General features: G+C 43.8%; 1 protein-coding gene across 1 annotated transcript in view; it reads left to right on the top strand.

The window, feature by feature from the left end:
• Positions 1-348: 348 nt before the first annotated feature.
• The window catches only part of arhgap9 (Rho GTPase activating protein 9), a 42,106-nt gene continuing 19,252 nt past the window's right edge, over positions 349-23,202 (top strand). The window contains exons 1-3 of the mRNA XM_065272526.2: positions 349-442; positions 12,805-13,293; positions 13,961-14,259. Coding sequence (XP_065128598.1) covers positions 12,903-13,293; positions 13,961-14,259 — 690 coding nt within the window. The 5' untranslated portion in view covers positions 349-442; positions 12,805-12,902. The remainder of the gene's footprint in view (positions 443-12,804; positions 13,294-13,960; positions 14,260-23,202) is intronic.

Genomic DNA, 23,202 nt, shown 5'->3' with positions numbered 1-23,202 from the left:
TCTTAGTAAATGTACAATAATAAGTTGAACTACCGTTTCATCAGAATTGTCATAGAAGAAGCAACTAGAGGAAATGTATTTTTTGAAATGTTTTACATAGTGGTTTGCAGGGTTAAACGTATGGATTTTTTAAAAAGAAATTTATTTTACTAAGCAGAATGTGTTTTTGCGGACTTGCTTGTTCGACTTCATACCGCGGCACAAGAATGGCAAAGTACCGCGAGAGCGGTTTGAGAAATTATACGGAGAAGTGTAATTCCGACTCGCTCTCGCGATACTTTGACGTCATCCTGTAGGTTCTTTCGGCACCGCATCTCTGTGACGTAACTCAGAAGGCCCCGCCCCGGTGTCTGAACTGTACTGAGAGAGACGCGAGACGGAGATCGAGGACGAACAGAGAGTTTGTTGATGATAAAGCGCACGGATGCACCTGCACTTACCGGTAAGACATCAAAGCTTTTCACTGTGTAAACTCTTCTACAATCCAGTATTAAAATAACACTTGCATATGAATAATACATTTGATGTATACCACATTATGAATCTAGCAACACAATATAGTTTTTTATTTACTGTATATTTACTCTTATTATATAATTTAATAAACTCTATATTCAAATTCAAAACTTTACAGGGCATTTGTAACTGAATGTAAATATAATTATGAGGTGTGAATGTTATTTAGATGGAAATCTGTCAGTCTGTTCACACACATTCTACATAGGTAAATAAAAGTTTAATTATGTAAACAATTTGTGTAAACTGAAATGTACAACTGCATACACTATTGATATATTGCAGGGTTTAAATAGTTTAATATGATAAAATATAAGTAAATTATTTCAGTGGAACTTGTCAGGTTATGTATTCCTGTACATGAACAATGTTATTCTTTACATTTTGATCTGAACGTATTTTAAACTATGTATTTGAGGTTTTACTTTCTTGTCCTATCAGTGCCTTTGAGATATTCTGGAGTTATGGGTTGTAAGAGTAAAATTTGTGAGCAGAATCAACCAACACAACCCAAACATCTATAGATCAGCACATGCATTAATACACAGAAGATATTATTGCTCAGATTTTGCTCTTTAATGGCTCGGGCTATTTAATAGATTTTTACCAATCTGTGTACAGTTTAAAACATTGTTGAGATTTCTTGTGAAACTCTTTGTTGTCTTTTCAAGTGAAAAAAAAATATTTGAGAAGCAGGAAATTCAGAAGCTGCCATTTGCTATTTATCCAGTTTTGTTCCAATTTTGTCGTCTATTAGAAATCATACAGATCTAATGTAATTTGTCTTTCCTAAAAGTGACTGGGCCTGTATGAGTATAACCTGGTACCCCGATCAAAAAGCACACTATGTTTATGTAAGAAGTAACATTGCATCACGATCTTTAGCACGATTGGAGAACAAAGCAAATGCGCTTTGCTGTAAAGTCCATTTCGTGATAAACCTGGTGCTCTAAAGGATGTGGTGTCTGAAAATCCCATGAATGAGCCAGATTATTTTTGCATTCTTTTTGCAGTAGTTAGTTTCAGATTGACTGTGGGTTTATTGTGTGTGTCGTCAGAGCCCTGCAGAAGTTCATCCGGTGAGATGCACGACATGAGAGCGAATCAAATGTTTGCTGGGTTCCATCATAGATTTGCACTGTGAAGCAATAACTTTACATACAGATGTAATGCAATGGAAAGAGTTGAAAAAATAGCAATAGGTTAGTTATTGACAAATAGTCTATTGTTGGAGAAATGTGCAAATTGTTAAGCTCTGATTTATCGTGTCGAGTTGTATTTTGTTAATCTACATCTTTGTTGGTCTGACTGGTTTTGTGGCCACTGTGAGGTATATTTATTCATGTGTAGGCTACTTTAGTGTCAAAGTCTATGATTTGCTGTGGGGTGAATGTCAATCAATGTTCATGGGACTCAGGATATTTGTACACTTCATCTTCTGTAAAGCTCTTGGCTCTCACTTTCAATTTATTTGAAACTCTCATCGGTTCTGATAGTTTGTTTGTTCTTATATAAACAGAAGAAATGAACACAATGTAATTGCTGCAAAAAGTTAAAGGTGCTGTAGAATGTAAAACTGTATTTATCTAGGCCTTGAGTTGTGTACATGATAATGACGTATCATGAGCCTTAACACGCGATTGTTTCCTCCTCCTTATGTAAACCTTGTGCATGCAAAAGACCGCTGGAAAACAGACCAATCTCAACGTAACACCAACTGTAATGTTACAGCCCAGATGTACATCACAACATTAAATTACACATTTAATTAATTACAATGTTGTTACAATGCTAAAAACAAAGTTGTGACTGCTGAGTTAATGCTATATGCTAGTTAATGCGATATGTTATCGTTTAGGCTGAAGTTCTACTATTGACGTTACAGTTACGTTTTGCAGGTCCATGCTAAAAAAACACAAACTTACCACTCAGAAACGTCCATTAACAATCTCCAAACAATTGATTATTCCTCAAAATCTGATACAGACTCAAACATAAGATCTTTTTACACACACACAGAGCTACTGAAGGAGAAACAGCCAATCAGAGCAGAGCTCAACATTATTATTCATGACCCTTTCAAATAAGATAGACCATTTCATTCTAAAGGCAAATCCTAGGGTTGTAAAACTGACTTTTTTCATTGACTTGATCATTTTTGCACTTAATAAAGCCACAACCCTTCTGAGTAGATATCAGAAAACAATTTAGCAGATTATTACAATGCATTCTTTGGCACCTTTAAAATCACTTTTTAACCTCTTAGAGTTTGAAATAAATTGAAATGACACTATGAAAACTTATTTTTAAATAGAAATGAGAGAAATTATTGTGACAAATAATGAAAGTCAATCATGTTATTAAATAAATATGAGGAGAAATGCAAGTGTTTTTGATTGTGTTTTTCTGTTTTTTTCCTCAGTCTTTCATAGACAAATTTTAAATCTAGAGTTTAGTCAGTGTCTGATGATGCGTTGATCTGAACGTGCTGACTGTGTGATGGTCACAGAATCATAATGGAAAAATCTCACTGCCACAGGGCTACAACTACACAAACTCAGCATCTGAGAAATTGTGTGCATGGCATGCAGCACAAAGTTGCTTGTTTAATCATTTTTCTGTCCGTTGTTTCATTATTGTATCATGCATGTATAAAGGTCACATCAAACCTTGCAATACTCTGAATGACAGCGGAAATATAAGCATGTTTCACCCCTAATATTTCCATAAGGCCATAAACTAAATCACCCACCCAAACAACACACAAGACCCCTGCAGATAAGAACAGCTTAGACCAGCTTAACTGCTAAACCACAGTCATGCAAAACCTGGTGACATTGGTCTTTCTGATGAAGTTGGTTGATCCATGGTATTTTGCTGGTTAAGCTAGTTAAGAAGCCTAGTGTTGAAAACCAGCATTTAAAACACAACATATGTTTGTTGTTTCAGTTGTGACACAATACTTTATACTTTGGAAACAACTTCTTTGGTCATCTCTGGTCCATTCGGAAAACTCACCTTACGTACGCACGCATGCACGGCGCACACGCACACACACTGTCACGGTGATCCGTGTCATGTTTTATGTCTGTTCCATATTGTCATCACCTGGACAATTCTTAATTATCACCTCATTCATTCCACCTGTGTGTCATTAGTCTTTGTGTATTTATACTGGTGTCTGTGTCACACTTGTTGCCGGAAGATTGTCATTACTACCCAGTCTGTTTCCAGTGTCATGTTTTGGATGTCCCTGTGTTTGCTACCTGTTCGTCATTTTACTCCTCGTGTTTTTGGTTTCCTATTTTATCATTAAATGTTATTTATTTTCGAACTCTGCGTTTGCGTCCTCCCTCCACTCCCGCGTCGTGACACACACAGGTTTCTATACATTGTGGGGTTATAAATGCCTGCATGATCATAGTAAAAGTCTGCCCAGTGGTCCCCACAATGGGAAATAATTATTAAACAGAATGATGTTTATTTGATCACTTTATAAAAGAAAGTCTAAGACAGTCGTTGTACAGATGCAACAATCTTTGCATCACATCAAGCAACATCATTTTCCAAAACTGACCAATCTGCAGTGCAGAAAGAACTCAGGCAGAATCCTATTGGTGGAATCTGACACTTGTCATAGTAACAGAGATTCAGAGCACACAGCAACAGGGCAGAAGAAGTGAAGGGCAAACATTGAGCTCGATGTCAATACACACACACACACACACACACACACACACACACACACACACACACACACACACACACACAATCATGCACATGCACACAGATGTTTCTGGATATATATTTTCTGAGAGAGTGACCACAAAAACTACCATGAACATGAAGTGTGTTGTAAAGTCGAGACTGAGGCTGCGTCCGAAACCGCATACTGTATAGTAGGTACTGAATTAGATGAAGTACCTACTTACTTGGCGTTAAAACAGTAGGTACTGTATAGTATGAATCCTGGTAGTATGAATGAGATTCGGACGTACTACATCCGCCATCTTGCTACATCACGTGACATACGTCGTCATCACGTCATGTCATTTCAGCCATAGATATGTATATAAAGGCTAGATGGCTCAAGGCGGAGTCAGCTGTGTCGTCACTTGGCGGCCATCTTAGGTCAGTGCTGCCATAGTGCTGCTCCCTGCTGCTGTGGACGGAAGGTGAGTGACATACGCCAACTAAAATGCTCGTAACTTGCTGAATTCTTGACGGATTTACAAACGGTTTGGTTTTTTACAAACGTTATTAACGTGGCTATAATTATGGATGCTTTAACATGTTTCATGAATTTTTTATTTATTTTTAGTATACGTATTCAGTGTCATAGGTACATCTTTGACGTTTATAACAAACCAATCCGTTTGAAAATCGGTAAAAAATTAAGCAAGTTATGGTCATTTAAAAGTACCTGCATCATTAAAACTCAATGCTACGAGTGAGCGAGCGCCCTGTCCTAAGATGGCCGCCAAAATGCGGACGTTCAACTCAATTGGCCATCAGCGCGGACGAGCCATCTAGCCTTTATATACATATCTATGATTTCAGCGCGAAAACAGCCGCGTGCCTCTTCTTCTTCGTTGGATAACTCCTCGTCCGGGGCATCATGGGATAGTGAAGCGTCCATCGTATGCACACTGCAAAATCTAAGCGGAAGTAGTAGGTCATCCGGGTACTTTTCGCATACTGTTTTTCGAATACTATGTATTCGGACATACTACTCGCCTCGCCTACTGCTTTTCGCGTACTATATAGTATGTAGTAGGCGGTTTCGGACGCAGCATGAGTGTCTTACTCTCAGAGGGCTTTATGGGATTGACAGTGGCACAGTGAATGAATTGAAGGTGTGCATCAATGAATTAAAAACATATTTGGTGTAATGATCCTAACAAAAAACCCTAACAACTTTGCAGAACACCCTAACAACCTCACAGAACCCCTTTACCAATCTCACAGAACCCCTTGACAACCTCACCCCCCCCCCCAACAACCTCACAGAACCCCTTGACAACCTCACCACCCCCCCAACAACCTCACAGAACCCCCTGACAACCTTGCAGAACCCCTGACAACCTTGCAGAACCCCTGACAACCTTGCAGAACCTCTGACATCCTCACAGAACCCCCTGACATCCTCCATCCTCACAGAACCCCTACTGACAACCACGCAAAACCCCCTTACTACCTCAGAACCCCCCTGACAACCCCCCAGAACCCCCTGACATCCTCGCAGAACCCCCTGATATCCTTGCAATACCCCCTGACATCCTCGCAGAACCCCCTGACATCCTCACAGAACCCCTACTGACAACCTCGCAAAACCCCCTTACAACCCCAGAACCCCCCCTGACAACCTTGCAGAACCCCCTGACATCCTTGCAGAACCTCCTGACATCCTCGCAGAACCCCCTGACATCCTCACAGAACCCCTACTGACAACCATGCGAAACCCCCTTACAACCTCAGAACCCCCCCTGACAACCTTGCAGAACCCCCTGACATCCTTGCAGAACCCCCTGACATCCTTGCAGAACCCCTTGACATCCTCGCAGAACCCTTTGACAACTTCACAGAATCCACTGACTACCTCGCAAAATCTCCTGACAACCTTGCAGAAGGTCTTAAAATGTTCTTTCTAGAGCTGTATGTTACCCTAAAAATCTTTTAACATCTACAGAATGTTTCTGTTGCATAAACTGTTCTTTGTAGTGGAAAATGATTCTACAGACTATAAAGATAGAAAGATGTGAGGAACCATTTAGATTTAAATGTGTACATGGGTCTACGTGGTAAGATGCTTCATGTTTTTTTCCTCTCTTTCACCTCAGTCTTTCTTCAGTTAAGATCAGGGGATATGACTCTTCAGAAGGAAACTGTGTGTGTGTGTGTGTGTGTGTGTGTGTGTGTGTGCAATCCTTTAGTGTCAGACCAAAAACCATGAAGGTCTGATGTATGTCTGTTCTGTTTTTTAGATTTGATTAGTGAGGTTCGGCTCAAATGACTCTAATACAAGTTTGAATGTATTTTTTCATTGTTCTCCAGTGAGGTTGTCATGTTTGGTGACGCCTGTGAGTCTGTTGGACTTTGGTGTTGGTAAGCGCGTGTGGTTTCCTGTTTTCAACACATTGTCTCCTAATCTTAATCTCTGTAGACACAGTAACGTTTCTCATGCTATCACACAGAAAGAGAGAAAACTTATTACTCATTTTATAAGAATTCTTTACTATTTCTTAGCAACAAATGAAATGAGGAAATCTGTGACATTGAGTGTGTGAATTACTCTGGAGAAAAACATCAAACTGTCTAGTTTCCACTTAAACACATCAGAAGTTTTGTATCTCAGTTTTTGCTGAAGAACGCTTAGGTTACTCACGTAACCCCGGTTCCCTGAAATAACGGGAACGAAGCATTGCGTCAGTTAGCTGACGCTATGGGGGAAACTCCTGTTTACTCCGTGACTGAAGCCTATTGGTTAACGTCTGTACAAAGTACAGACCAATGACGTTTGAACCCGCGCGCGGGAGGAACGCGTCCCTATATAAGCGCGGTTCAATCGTCAGGAGCTCATATTATTCGACTGAAGCGCGCAGCCGAATAACACTCGCTGCGTAGACGTTTGTAGCACGGCAAGAGACGCAATGCTTCGTTCCCGTTATTTCAGGGAACCGGGGTTACGTGAGTAACCTAAGCGTTCCCTTTCAATACGGTTCACTTCGCATTGCGTCAGTTAGCTGACGCTATGGGGGAACGTAATCCCATCACGCCGTGCATACACAACGTACTGAAGTGCCTTACCGGAGAGACACTGCGTGTGGCCCTATACCCGGCATATTCACAGCTTTAAAAGCAAATGTGTAAGCACCATATAAATTGTTGACGCGCACACGGTGGGGTTTTAAACGCACCGGGGGCACATAACATAGCACAAGACGGCGAGGTACCGAGCGCGCCGCGGCTGTGCGAGATAAGTAAATTCAGAGTCACGTTGGTGAGCTCGCTGAGCGCACCGTGGTGTACACATAAAACGCATGAGCGTGCATGATTGAGCCGACAGAACCTGCGCTCGTAGGGCAGGGACGTCTAAGCTGTACAATCTGACAACGTAGACGGCGAAGACCAGCCGGCCGCGTAGCAGATATCAAATATAGATATAGATACCCCTGTAGACCAAGTTCATGAAGAAGCCAAACTCGCACAGAGTGGGCTCTATATAGGACATAGCTCATAGAGGGGCGTGAGCCAGTGCGATGGTTTCAACGATCCATCTAAATAACCACTGTTAGCAACAGACATACGTAGTGAGTGATCTGCGAAGCTCACGAACGGCCGATCTGACTATAATATGCGGCAGAACGGTTCGTAGCGTGGGATTATACAGATACCACAATAGTGTGAACCTAGGTGCACCCTCGAGCGCATCGGGATGCATGTAGGTAGTATTATAGTGCACAGATCGGTGAGCTTTCCAAGCGCGCCATAAATGTGTATTGACTATAAATTGCACGGGCACAGGTGAACACTTGAATACATCGTAAATGCATATCAGAGTGTTATAATGCACAGGCCGGCAAGATTCTCGAGCGCGCCGTCATGTGTTCTGATAATAAATTGTGCGCACACGGGTGAACTCTTCAGTGCACCGTGAATGCGTATAGATAAATCAGTGCACAGAACGCGCCGTGAATGTGTACAGATATGATTGATGAACGTAACGGTGGGCACCCAACGCACCGTGAACGTACACAGATGAACAACAATGTATGTGTCACAAAGCATAACACAGCTGTGTATACAGGTGAGCTTTCCCAAGCGCATCTTATTGTATACCAAAATGTTATAGCGTGTACATGTGAGCTTCTCTAAGCGCACGGTGGACGCATATAATTAAAAACCATATCGTGCATACAGGTGAGCTAATGGGCGCACCTTTAATGCAACAAACCTCAGTAGTGCGCGAAGCAGGGATGTCGAAGCTGTAAACTGACAACGTGGACGGCGGGGACCAGCCGGCCGTGTCACAATTGTCAAATGAGAAACCTCTAAGACCATGCCCATGCTCTAAGACAAGTGAGCATAATTGTCACGGGAGGTGATAACGTCAACGATCCATAAATAGCCTGTATTGACAGGTGCTCTAGTGAGTGATCTGTGACGCAGATGAACAGCTGATCGTCTGATGTACGTCAGACGTATCTGTCATCCAGGACCTTGGACAGTTCCAGAGCGCTGTGCCTCGGGCACCGTCCGCATCTGAGAAATGACAGGCTTATGAATAAAGTGAATGGCCAGCCGTAAAAGCATGGTTCGCTGTTACCGCCGCCGTCCGCATCTGAGAGATGACAGGCTTGTGAATTAAATGAATGGCCGGTCGTAAAAGCGTGGTTCGCTGTTATCACGGCCACATAGATATAGGTAGGGGAGAGAGCCGCCGTGCCTCTGTAGTGAGGAGAAAAGTGTTCCACCCACGATTCGCGGGGGGTATTGACTTTCAAATGTCACTAGACAGAATGGATCAGACTGTGCATAAGGACGCCTCGTGAAAGGGGTCCTAGCAGCTTGTGTCAATGTGTCATAAGGCACGTAATGTAGGTCGTGTCCCACGGATGCCATCTCCGCACGCCCATCGTAATGGGTTAATATTGGTAGTTTAAGCATGAGATGCGTATCACTCTGATTGAACATAGCTTATAAAGCGATGCAATGAGTTTATAAAGGAGATGACTCGTCAGCTTGTTCAGGGGGCGAGATCTCAGTCTGGTTCGGTAAATAATGAAACCACCGTAGATTGCCCGACCGCATTATCACAATAACACGGTCGAGAGTGCTGCAGTGCTAAATCATCCTCTTAATGTACCGTATTCACAGTACAAGGTGATTTATATGAGACAAACGGCGTTCCACGCGCCGAAGGCTGATTGCCGTCGTAAAGCGTGTTCAACCCACAGCAAATGCTGGGCTAGCTCGTAATGACAGCACTTCATGCAGCAGTGTGTAACTTAAGCAAGCTTCCCGGCCGTCAGCTCGGGGCGGGACCTTTGCTTAGTCAAACTGAAGTGGACTTATGAACAGAATGCCACGATATTCAGCTTTCTGAGGCTCGTTAGAGGGGTACGTGCGCCCGTCTTAAACGAGATGCCGCGCGCGTCTGACTGTGCGCGCGCTTTAAGCTTTGAAACTTATTGTGGCGGGTAGCAAGCTCACTTGAGGTTGATATTACCCTTAATATCTCCGAGTATTGGAGCGGAGGTGTGAGCGTCTTCGGATCCGCTAATATAAATCAGCTATATGGCCGAAAAACGTCATAAACCGCTTGGCTGTAAGCCTTTGAGTGGCCGTCCGGAGAGGGCGCGATTCAAACGCTTGGAGCCATGCAAAAGTCTGAGGCTGTCCTTCCTCTAGGAAGAGAGAATAACAGCCGTAAGACCGTGCTCGTTTGCGCCATCAGCATCGTAGCGGAGAAACTGAGGTGGGCTGCGAGCGAATTTGGCAGAAAGGTGTTAGAGACACCGTACAGTCGTGGGGTGTCAATACACAGTATATGGCCAAACCGGGGTTTTTTCGGCTAGCGTCGATAGAATTATGGACAGCGGGCCGTGTGTGCGTATTACTGATTGCTTGTCAGTAAGGCGATAAAGTGTTTAGAGACACCGTACAACCGTGGGTGTCAATACACAGTATAGTAAGCACGGAAATTACTCTTTTTAGAGGAATTAAATACCGTTCGCCACTATAGTGAGGTCGCATAGCCGACAGTATTACACAGTATGTTTGGATAAACAGCACACAGAAAACATTTCAGGGCAGTCCAGCCGAGGCGCGACATAACCCCTTTTTCCCAGACAGTTGCGTTCTCTGTTGATGCAGCTATGCTGCGGAGACCAGAGCTCAGCCGTTCAGGTGAACAAGCCTCAGTAGTGACGGTGACCGAACGGCTCACGGAGCAGGGTAGTATGTCTAGGTAGTTTAATGTCAGACTGAACCCATCGCAGAGAGGAAGTCTGCCGCGAGGCCCGCGGTTTTGCCGTTTATTAAAAGGGCAGAAAAACCGGGTATATATATATAAGAATGTACCAATATTCAGCGCACTGATATAGGACGGGACTGAATAAAGGGAGGTATTCGGGCCTCAGTATATTATAAACAAATTCGTTCTGCCTCTGATTCCGTCTAAACCAGAGAGAAATGACCAGGCAGACGAAAAATGAGCTATCTGAAGTGAGATCGGCTCAGGCCAGTAAAGCTCTATAATAAGTGTTTTAGCGCTCCAATAGAGGCGTGTCCGCCTTATCGAGCAGACGAATGAGATCGTGCCGCTCCAGGAGGGGAGGGGCATGAAGCTCTCTTATAATGAGTGTTCTTGGTGCTCCAATAGCGGCGAATCGGCCCTATCGAGCAGACGAATGAGATCGCGCCGCTCCAGGAGGGGAGGGGCATGAAGCTCTGTAATCGTTGAACACTGGACAGCTGCATTTAGAGGCAGCGAGCCGTAATACCGCGTGCTAGCTAAGCCGTTAAGAGACCTCACCACTGTGGGGAAAGGAGCGAGGGACTCCGCGAGCGTGGAGCACGAGTGGCTGTGCTATGACAGAGACAGGGGCAGACCGCCCGTGTTTGCTTGTCGTATGCATCTATCCAGGTCTACGGTTCCCCGCTTGTTCATCTCAACAAGAGAGGAACGGCAGAGGGGAGCAGCAACACAGACAGAACAGCCATGCGTCGTGACGGTATCACCCGATGCACTCGGGGGATTAATATATGTGCCAGAGATCTCGCCACTGAATGTGAAAGGAGCGAAGGGACTCTGTAAGCATGAACGGTTGCGGTGTGACAGAACACAGGGGGGGTTAGTCCGTGTGTGCTTGTCTATGCATCCATCTAGTCTCATGGCTCGCCGTGTGTTCATCCCGGCGAGAGAGGAACAGCAGGGGGAGCACGAAACATGGATAAGACAACCAAAGCATAAGCGCGGTCCCGGCGTGGGAGGTGCCAGACCAGTAACGCGCTCGGAGGAAATTCATAGCAGAGAGGCTCACCGAGCCGCTGTGCTGGACGCTATTACAACAGCGCCTGCTCTTCTAGCTTATAGCTTTATATTAAAAGTATTGATCTTACCGGGCGGCCGCAGGGGAGACCTCGTCAGGCGTGTGTCCGCTGCACAGGGCTCGTACCACGGCAAGCGAAGGCTATCTTCGATTCTCGGCCGGAAAGCGGCAGGGGAAGACGCTAGACCTGGACTCTGCTATCTTCGGTTCTCAGCCGGAAAACGGCAGGGGAAGACGCTAGGCCTGGACTCCGCTGCAGGGCTTTTGTCAACGGCGAGGTAAGGCTTCTTCTTTTTCTTCGGAGCAGCGAGAGGTTCGCGCTGAAGGAGAAATAATATGAGCTCCTGACGATTGAACCGCGCTTATATAGGGACGCGTTCCTCCCGCGCGCGGGTTCAAACGTCATTGGTCTGTACTTTGTACAGACGTTAACCAATAGGCTTCAGTCACGGAGTAAACAGGAGTTTCCCCCATAGCGTCAGCTAACTGACGCAATGCGAAGTGAACCGTATTGAAAGGGAACACAGATTGATTCTGATCCAGAGCTGATGTCTGTAAAGCACCATACACTAAACAAATACTAAGAATGTCTTTCTTTTTTATTTTGATATATTGAAATGCTAAATAAAACATATAAATTACAGAAAGAAAACTGCAGATAAAATGTGCATGTGCATTACTGTCTGGACATGTAGCCATTGATATTCTGGTTTTCTTGTAAATAAAAAACTAAAAACCATTTATCCTAATACTGTAGTGAAGTGTAGTAAGGATTATCTGTGCATGCTGTGGATTATCAGTAAAGCTCAAACACACACACACACACAATCTGTACTGGACTGAGACACAGGGAGACGAAAATGAGACGTCTGGATTTCTCTCGCTCTCTCTCTCCTTTGTAGAAGGGAAGTTCATCTCTGGAAGGGCACAAATAATTAAAGCATTAACACCCGGTCTAAATAGAGATGTGTTTTTATCACAGATTTCTCACTCAATGTGATTGTTATCACTGATATTATAGAAATTCTTAATATATATTAACATAGCATCATGCATGAAATGCTGTATATTATATAAGTGCTACACTTTTTGTGTTGTTTGTTTTGTATAAAGTTATATTTATTGATTTATATTGAATTATCTGCCGTTAAAACCCAAAGAAGAAGACTGATATTTTGCATACCATGTATTTGTGGCTTTGCTGAATATAATAACAAATATCTTCTCATTTTAGAACATGGCCCATCTGGTGTCATCCAGCGCTGATCCGCTCTCATCTAACACCTGTGATATCTCCAGCTGACTTCATCTCGTTCTCTACCGCTGAACATCATGCTGTCCGGCAGCTGGCGTCGGGGTACCATCATACCCTCTCCGAGCAGCCCGACGGGGAGTAAAGATGGATCAGGATCAGGACTGGGGAGCACTGTGATTCTTGAGGCTCAGTATGACTACTCGTACCGCGGGACAGACGGACGTTTGGTCTCCATACATGAGGGCGAACGCTTTCTGCTTCTAAAAAAGACTAACGCAGACTGGTGGCAGGCTCGGAGGATCGGGGTGGGCGCTAAGGTGAAACCAATATATGTGCCAGCCACATATGTCATTGAGTTACCTGTCAGCTCGTTCCGCCCATCGCAGCTCGACAGCCAATCAGAATGTGGCAGTTTCAAGATGATCTCACGAGGTTCCTGCACACCTTGCATGCTATCATACGGCTCGGGTATGAAGACCTCGTGATTTTATTATGCATGTGTCTGTCCTGATCCAGTTATGATATTGTAATCACAGTGTATTTAATACAAAATCAATGCAAAGATGCAAATAGAAGCAAACTCAAGAAGGGCGATGTGAATGATGTGAATTTGGCGGCACAATTGCCGTGAAAAGTTTACATGCGCGATTTAATTCAAACGTTTCTTCGCGCAGGTTGAAAATATTCAACTCAAGCGAAACATTGGCATGACACGAAGTTAAATCCCACTAGTAATTTAGAGTGAAGAACGCAATGCTTCGCGTATGGTATGCACCATTACAGCATTACTGTGCGTTCACACCGGACACGAATGAAGCAAATAAATTGCGCTATTCGTGCGTAGTTATACATTTGAATATTATAAGTTAATTCGCTTCATTTGCGTGTGTAATTTTTAACTAGTGTTATCCCAGCACAAAATGCCCGAAACACTTAATTTGCGCCGCCTCACTGAATCCCACCGCAGGATCTCTATCACATCTTTGCATTGACTTAACGTAAATCAATTGTGCTTAGCGCTTAATTCGTGTCTGGTGTAAACGCCCCATTAGTGTTGAGCGTGTGATCGTACCAAAATATCTTCAGTTGAGCTACATCAGTATAATGAAACGCTTTCTTCTTTTTCCTCCATCAGTGAATGACAAACAGTTCTGTCGATCTCTGGAGAATCTAAGTAACGGCTCCTCAAGGGACAAACACAATGCTGGAGTTTCAGTTCTAGGACATTTCCCCACATTACCCCCCTCCTCCTCTTCTGGAAGCCTCATGGTTCAGGGTGGATTTTTGGGTTATAGTCAGAGCTCCAGTAATCTCCCTCAGAACCCATACCAGGACACAAACTCCCCCAGACCCAGTATAACCCGTTCTACTAAATCTTACAGTCAATGGGACGTAGCCAGTGCCACACGCAGACATACAGACGGAAATGTACAGGTAACACTCAACTCACTGTGCCATGTTTATACATTATGCATCTTGCAGATGGATTTAAAGGGTTATTTCAGCCCAAAATGACAATTTGATCATAAATATTTTATATTAAAACCAGGAGGCATAGACTGCAATTTGATTCACACAATCAAGCCCAGAAAAGAATGAAGACATCCCCAAAAAGGTCCATGTGCCATCAGTAGTCTGCAGTCTATGCCTCCCGGTTTTCATCAATTATATCTAAAAATATAGACAAGCGAAGGACTTGGTGGTTTAGAACGTGTTTGTCTGTGCGTGGTTTCTTGTGTTTCATTCGGCAGTAATCAGGATTAAAGCAACAATCACACATTGTTACTACCCTCATTTTCAACCATTATACGGTACAAGTACAAGCTCTTTATATGGACCCTTCAAAATAATCTCTGTTAAACGCTGTGATGGCGGTGTGCCAGAAAAACACATTTTTCTCTAGAGGATTAAGTGCAGTAAGACTTGTTACACAACACATGGTCCGGACATGACAGATGACATCACAGATGAGCTAAAGACATCAACCAACACCATCACTGATGATAACTAATCCAGCTCAGTCAATACTTGCTAATCAATCGTTTGCAGAATAAAAGTTTTTGTTTACATCATATATTTTTATTTATATATATAAATATATTTTTCTTAAAATTATACATGCATGTGTGTGTACTTATATACACACAATTATTATACACAGTTACACACACATATATGATGTAAAGAAAAACTATGAAAAATTATGAAAACAATTAATCGTTTTGCAGCCCTAACTGAGATGATAAACAAGAAATGTTGTGATTTCCTTTGTTTTCTAGATTTACTCTGATTGTAGGATAGGATCAGATCAGTTATTGGTCTGAATGTTAGACAAAGCTTTTGTCTTTGACATCTAGAGAACTCAGAGGAACTGAAAGAAACAAAATTAACTTACACTGAAGTCTGAGAGTCGTCTGAAACTCAATGTAGTCAGGGGCACTACTTAGGTGGAGGGGGGGTTTGGGTAGTTAGGACAATTTTAGGCGCCCATGCACTTTTGGGCCCCAGAGTGACGACCAACTGCGGATGCTCAATTTTCGGTTCTGTTTTAAGCATTGGATCCGTTAAAAAAATTGTGCCACTACAACGCATGTGATATGCCAACCAGAAGTGATGTATTTTAGTATATTGTGAAAATTATTAATCTATTTTGTTTAACTTTATTAATAACATTTGAATCATTAAAAAAAGATTGATAAGTAATAAATGATTAATTTTATATGTAGCCTATACCAATTTTTTTTTTTTGTCTCTGTATGTTCTCTAGGGCAGTGGTTTTCAATCTTGTCCTAGGGGACCCACTGCCCTGCACATTTTGCATGTCTCCCTTATCTAACACACCTGATTCAGATCATCAGCTCATTAAGGGAGAGATTCATGAACAGAACTGGGTGTGTCAGTTAAGGGAGACATACAAAATATGCAGAGCTGTGGGTCCCCTAGGACAAGATTGAAAACCACTGCTCTAGGGTAATGGCAGTCTTTGTCATATATGCATAGCTGTTTATTTAGCTAAAAATTCATTACAACTACTGTAATTGACTTTTGTGGTGTTTAGGTAGGTTAATGCCCATCCATTACGGGGCTCCGGTAAGAAGTGTGACAGGAGACAGGCAACAGTTAACTCTTTATGTAGCACTTTGAGTATTAATATTCATAGCAGCATACAATCATGGCCAAAAGGTATTAATGTGGTTTTCCTGCAATACACAGAGGAATTATATCAATTTAAGTCAGCTAACATAACATTGTTGTCAAATAATACAAATAAACATGATATATACATCGTGTGGAGTAAAATTGGTAATATAACATAAAAGTTTTAACCACAATATATATAACTGGCCTTTTACATCATAATTAACATTTATATTAGTAATAGAAACGGATTACTCAAAGTACAGCATTGCAATGAAGTATTAATGTTAATTGTTATTGTTTAAGGAGCGAGCGTCTGTGAAAGTGAAACTAAAATGAACCGCAAAGCGGAACTACGCCATCTAGCGGCATATAATAAAAGTCTCAAATTAAAGTTTCATAACCTACTCATAGGGAATTTAGAACAGCCGCCCCCAGATTAGCATAGCTAATATGTAATAAAGTAAATTCCCTAGTCTCCGGGATTAGTTTCATCTCCATCAGGAATTGGTGGAAGTCTTACAAGTTTGGCGACAGGCCTTAAGTATAGACAATCCTTGACCTGTATTTGAGCTGACCTGATATGTCCATCAGCACTGGGTATCAGTTTAACAACCCGACCAACTGGCCAGCTGGCTCTAGGAAGTTGTGGATCCATAATCATCACCACTGTGTTCTCAGTTAGATCCTGTGTTTCTCGTTGCCACTTCTGTCGAGTCTGTAAGTCAGGCAGGTAATGTCGGGTGTAGTATAACCAGAAGTGATCAACAATACTTTGAGTATAACGCCAGCGGCGCTTGGTTACAGGTTCTGGAGTGTAAATAACTTGAGGAAGCGAGGCATCCCGTCGGCCCATAAGCAGCATATTAGGAGTGACCGGGTCTAAGTCCGCTACGTCAGATGAAACGTAACCTAATGGCTTGCTATTCAGAATACCTTCTACTTCGATTAAGACAGTACTCAGCACTTCCTCTGGAACAGGTTGACTTCCTATAACTACTTGCAGGGCAGACTTTACTGATCTAATCTCCCTTTCCCAGATGCCTCCGAAATGTGGTGCAGCCGGAGGATTCAACTTAAAGGTGATCTGATAGTCAGATAGCAGCTCCTGCAGCCTGGGCTCCATTTCCTTAAAGGCTTGCCTTAATTCAGTTTCTGCTCCTCTGAAATTAGTCCCTTGATCTGAGAGAATTTCAGATGGTGTTCCCCTTCCAGCGATAAAACGCCTAAGTGCCAATAAGAATGCATCTGAATCAATACTGTTAAGAAGGTCAAGGTGAATACATCGGGTTGTCAAGCACTTGAAGATGATTCCCCATCGCTTCTCTGAGCGCCGGCCAATCTTAACAATAAAGGGCCCGAAGCAATCAACTCCAGTCGAGAAAAAAGGCGGTTGGTTGAGTCGCAGACGAGCTGTGGGTATGTCAGCCATAATGGGTACTATCGGCTTAGCCCTCCACTTCTGGCACTCCACACATTCCCTTTGATGTTTTTCAATTGCTTGCCTGCCTCTCAGAATCCAATAATAGCGACGTAGTTCTGCGAAAACCCTGTCTGGACCTGGATGAAGTAAACGCTCGTCGAAGTGCCTTATGAGGAGCTTAGTCACTGAATGGTGTGGGTCTAAGACCACTGGGTGTATCTCAGTCTCAGTGGAATCAGACAGTTTCCGTAGTCTACCACCCACACGGATTAGTGCCAGCGTGTGATCAAACTCTGGCGCAAGGGTATGCAGACGGCTGGATACGGGCACCAGTTTTGCTGTCTTTAGGGCTCTAAACTCCTCTGAGAAAGATTCCTCTTGAGCCTGGCTCAGTATGCAAGCTTCTGCACTTCGGTAGTCTGGAGTTTGTGCATTTGTATCTTGAGTAGCCGCCCCGTGAAGGAACTGGTAAGTGGCATCAACCAAGGCTTTCCATGAGGTATATTTTGATACATCAGGCATTCCAGAGCTTTGGTCATTTGTTGCTAGGCCACAGAAAATACCTTTCTTTGCTTCCGCAGGATCATCATGGATTTCTGCCATGGGTGTAGTTGGCCATTGCTCTGGTGGTTCCTTCAAAAATTCTGGACCTTGACTCCACCTACCAGGGCTTGCTATCTCAGTAAGTGTCCGGCCCCTGGTAATGTCATCTGCCGGGTTATTTGAGGAATCAACATACCTCCATGTGTGGTCTCCAGTGAGCTCTTGAATTTCGGCTATTCTTGTTCCGACAAATACCTTATATCGGCAAGATTCAGAGTTTATCCAGGTAAGGACGGTGGTGGAGTCAGTCCATAATGTCACATTTTCCACAACAATGCTCAGTTCCTGTTGGAGAAATCTGGCTAATTGAGCACTGGTCAGCGCTGCACACAACTCAAGACGTGGTATTGATAGCTGTCGTTTGGGGGCAACCCTGGAGCGAGCCATGACAAAGGAGGTATGGACTTCTCCATTCTGCTCAATAAGCAGATACGCAACGGATCCGTAGGCCACTTCTGATGCATCCCCGAACACATGCAGGCTAAATCTTGATGTTTCCACTGCAAAGTTGGGGGGAAGATAACATCTAGGCAACTTGATTTTGCTAAGGTTGGGTAATTCTCTTTCCCAGAGGTTCCACTGCTCCAGCAAATTTGCAGGTAAGTTCGGATCATCCCAATTCCGTGGTTTGGTCCAGAATTTCTGGATAAGCACCTTGGCCCTGGTAGTGAAGGGAACAATAAACCCTACGGGGTCATATTGCGATGCTAGAACTTTGTAAAGGTGTCTCATTGTTGGGGGATGCTCTCCTATTGCCCGATGCTTATACCCTAAATGATCTTTGAGACAATGCCACATTAAACCGAGAGCATGTTCTAGAGGATCCGGGGTATACTGCTGAAGCCACAGTTCAATGCTCTCAGAACGTGCTCCTGCTGGTAAGTGCTGGACTACTGATGGAACATTAGAAGCCCATTGCCTTATCTCAAAACCCCCAGAGGCTAAGAGTGGTCTCATCTTGTCAATTAGTTCCTTAGCCTCTTCAGGGGTCGAAAAGCTCTGTAGACAGTTGTCTACGTAGAAACTCTGCTCTATAGACTGTAACACCTCTTCATTGCCAGGCTGTTGTTCTTGAACATGTTTACGCAAAGCAAAGGAGGCACAGCAAGGACTGCAGGTCGTTCCAAAAGGCAAGACTTGCCATTCATAGATGTCAGGCTGATCCTCCCTCCGCATGTTCCTCCAAATGAACCTCAGCAGGGATCTGTCCTCCGGCAGAAGTCTCACTTGGTGAAACATCGCACGGATATCACCACTAATGGCAACAGGATACTGCCGAAACCGCAGGAGAACTCCTAGTAAAGAGGCACCGAGGCTGGGCCCAGGAAGTAGTTGCTGATTAAGTGAAATTCCTTGATGCACGAAGGAGCAGTTAAAAACCAGCCGGTCCTTGCCGTTGTGATGGACAAGATGATGCGGTATGAACCACGACTCCTTATCTGTCCACAGATGCTCCGTTGGTATTTTGACAACATAGCCTGCATCTAGGAGTTTCTGTATTTCGGCTTCGTAAACTTTAGCTCTTTCTGGGTCTTTACTCAGGCGCCTTTCAGAGTTCCTGAGGCTGGAAAGAACTGATTCCTTGGTTCCTCTCAAGGGGGTAGCATCCTGGACACGAAGAAGTGGGGTAGCGTAGCGCTCAACGCCATTAACTTCCACTCGCTGTGTCTTTGTCTCCAGCATGTTTATAGCCCTTTGATCCTGCTTTGACCGTGTTACTAGCTTCTCACTGCGATATGGTAGTACATCTAGCTGCCACAGTCGTTCGACATGTTGGTAAACCGGATCTGGTATTGGTGAGAGGGAAGTAAATAAACATTGCTGTGTAGGTACCTGATGTGAAAGGAGTCCATCTGGTCCCTGGAGAACCCAACCAAGTTGCGTATTTACAGCTGCTGGGCCACCAGCTGGTCCTATTCTGATAGGCTCTTTGGCTGTGATCAAGTTTGGATAGTCGGACCCGATTAGCAGAAGAGGCTGGACCTTATCGAAGGATGGAAGAGGGATCTCTCTGAGATGATAATAACATTGCTGAAGTCTCCTAGTCGGGTATGTTTGTTCAGACAATGTAAGGAGAGGAGCCGAAAACACACCCATAAGGGTATATTTTTCATTTGGGTTTGACTGGGTGGAAAGCAGTAAATCAACGGACCGCCCTTGTAACACACTGATATCATGCCGAATGGTGCGTAGGGTCATAGTTTCATTTTCACCCTCAAGACCTAGCCGCTGGACTGCTTCTGAAAGGATAATGCTCCTCTGGGCGCCATCATCCAGAATGGCATATGTCGGTATGGAGCTCTTGCCTTTCCACAGCAGCACTGGAACCACCTTTAGGTAAACCCGTCCTGTAGAGCTTGAAGTCGACAGATAGGCACGATCTTGAGATGTCGTAAGCAGCACAGTGCGGGAAACTTCCAGTGCGATACGATGTAGGACCCCAAGATGTACCTCGCCACATTCTGAACAAGGCTTCTTTAGTGTACATTCTTCACATTTATGACTTGTACGTCCACATTTCCAACATCTCTTGCCATCCTTAATCCACTTCAGAATCTGTGCAGGCGAGTGTTTAGTGATTTCATTGCACTGTGACAAGTAGTGTTCCTGACTTTTACAATACAGACATAGGCGCTTGAACCTATTAGCTGATTGTTGAGCACCTGCAGTTTCCGTAGCAACCAAATGTACGGTGCTTACCTCTTTGGGCTGATTACTTCCATGATAGACAGCGATGGGCCGAGCTGGGGGCTTTAGTTTAGGCTGACGTTCTCTACTTGCTTGAACCTTCTCAGTTTGATAGCGCTGCACCATTTTTGAGGATAAACGCTGGGCCTCTGCCTTTACTTTCAGCCAGTCTGCAAGGTCATGCAAATTATATGGGTTTAGGCTAACAGAACTCAGTCGGCCCCGTAACTGGAGGTGTTCAATAAAGCTATCTCTGTAGTACTTCGGTAACTTACTGAGTAACCTATCAACGTGTCCTGTACAGGTAAGCTCTCGCCCCTGTGGTCCTTCAAGGGACATCAACATGCCCACCAACAAGTCAACATTAAGAGCGAAACTCTGGAAAGCCTTTGCATCTCCTACTTTAACGTCAGGTGAATTTAGGAGGGCCGCTATTTCACTTTGTGCCAATTGGTGAGGTTGGCCGTATTGGCGTTGTAAACTGGTCATCGCTGCTGTATAAGGTGCTGAATGATGCCGGCATGCTTGTGCAATTAGCTTTGCCTCCTCCAGAACCAATTGTTCCATTAACACCCTATATTTATAATGTTCAGTAAGCTCAGTACGGGGATTGAGGAGATTGTCCAAAGCCATCTTTAGGTCTGTAAACTCACGCTCACTGTCATTCACAAGCTTAGGCAAAGCTGGAATTGGAACTGGCTGGAGTGGAGGGCCCACAGGCGTTGGCTGGTAAAATGAAGCAGGGTACGAAGGCTGAAGAGGAGGGGACGCAGGCATTGGTTGGTAAGTCGAAACTGGAGTAGAGTAATGTGGCTGGAGTGGAGTCTGAGAAGACAGTAAGGTAGAATGATATCCTGTCACAGATGACGTTATCCGATAAGGATCTGACCTTGTGAAAGACTGCTGTTGCGATTGACTTGGTCGATTCGCCTGTAGCTGATAGACAGGTGGCACAAAGGTTGTGTGTGCAGTAACTATTGGCAGCTTCACTGACGTGACTGTCTGTGGTAGTGATGAAATGATTTGACATGAGGAGTGAATGTCTGCTGCACTGTATGAAGTTTGCTGATATGCTGCTGTATGTAAAGCAGTGATATCAGGATGTGATATAGCCATATCAGGTGCCAAACTGGGTCTGGTCTGTGTCATATGCCATGGAGTTGACTGCTGGGGAAGATTTCCTGTGCCAGCGAAAACAGGCAATGGATGTCCCAAACGCCAAGGTGCGATCGAAGGGACAGCGGTAGCCTTTGGTCTAACCGGAGGTAGCAAAGTAACCTCAGCCTGTTCGAGACTGGGCAATACAGGCGATACTGTGCCGCTGCTATGGGAATTATGTTCAGAATGACTGTGAGTCATGTTTCGTGCTGCTGGTGTAGCAAGCTGACTAATAGAGCTCCCAACATCTAGCTGCCTCACAAGGTCACTAAGTTCAACGTTAATACTGCTCATATGGCTTGGTCCATACTGCATGTGTTGCTCATAACCAGAAGGCTGTTCAACAGTCGAGACTGGCTCGGCCTGTCCACTGAGAATCAGCTGTGCTCCTGTATGATCTATCCTTGATTGTGCGTATGGACTATCATAAAGTCCAGGGACTGGCATCAGCGATTTGGGTAATGCTACATCATAGTCTTGCAGATGAGCAGGCAGCTGACGTACTCTGTCCTGTCTACGGACAGGGTGTGTGGAATCAAGAGGATAACTGTGGCTCTGTCGCTCCATTGATCACCGTAATGAATGCAGCATCCGGCTCGAAGGACCAAATGTAATTGACTTTTGTGGTGTTTAGGTAGGTTAATGCCCATCCATTACGGGGCTCCGGTAAGAAGTGTGACAGGAGACAGGCAACAGTTAACTCTTTATGTAGCACTTTGAGTATTAATATTCATAGCAGCATACAATCATGGCCAAAAGGTATTAATGTGGTTTTCCTGCAATACACAGAGGAATTATATCAATTTAAGTCAGCTAACATAACATTGTTGTCAAATAATACAAATAAACATGATATATACATCGTGTGGAGTAAAATTGGTAATATAACATAAAAGTTTTAACCACAATATATATAACTGGCCTTTTACATCATAATTAACATTTATATTAGTAATAGAAACGGATTACTCAAAGTACAGCATTGCAATGAAGTATTAATGTTAATTGTTATTGTTTAAGGAGCGAGCGTCTGTGAAAGTGAAACTAAAATGAACCGCAAAGCGGAACTACGCCATCTAGCGGCATATAATAAAAGTCTCAAATTAAAGTTTCATAACCTACTCATAGGGAATTTAGAACAACTACCACTAGGGGGCAAACACTGACAGTCGTGTCTGAATGTCGTTTGCAGTGGAAAGGCGGCTTTACGTAGCCTCAAGACTAGAGTTACAACCGTTTTTTTTAGACGCGTTCACTAGGATCAGATGATAAACTGCCAAATTAGAGATATCTTTGATGAGGAAGTATAAGTCTGGACATCAGAAACTAAAATAGAAGCTACAGAGGTCAGAGAGTCATTTCATATA

Source organism: Paramisgurnus dabryanus, chromosome 7, assembly GCF_030506205.2.
Source record: "Paramisgurnus dabryanus chromosome 7, PD_genome_1.1, whole genome shotgun sequence".
NCBI classification, from domain to species: domain Eukaryota; kingdom Metazoa; phylum Chordata; class Actinopteri; order Cypriniformes; family Cobitidae; genus Paramisgurnus; species Paramisgurnus dabryanus.
This window is presented reverse-complemented; position numbering and strand designations above follow the sequence as displayed.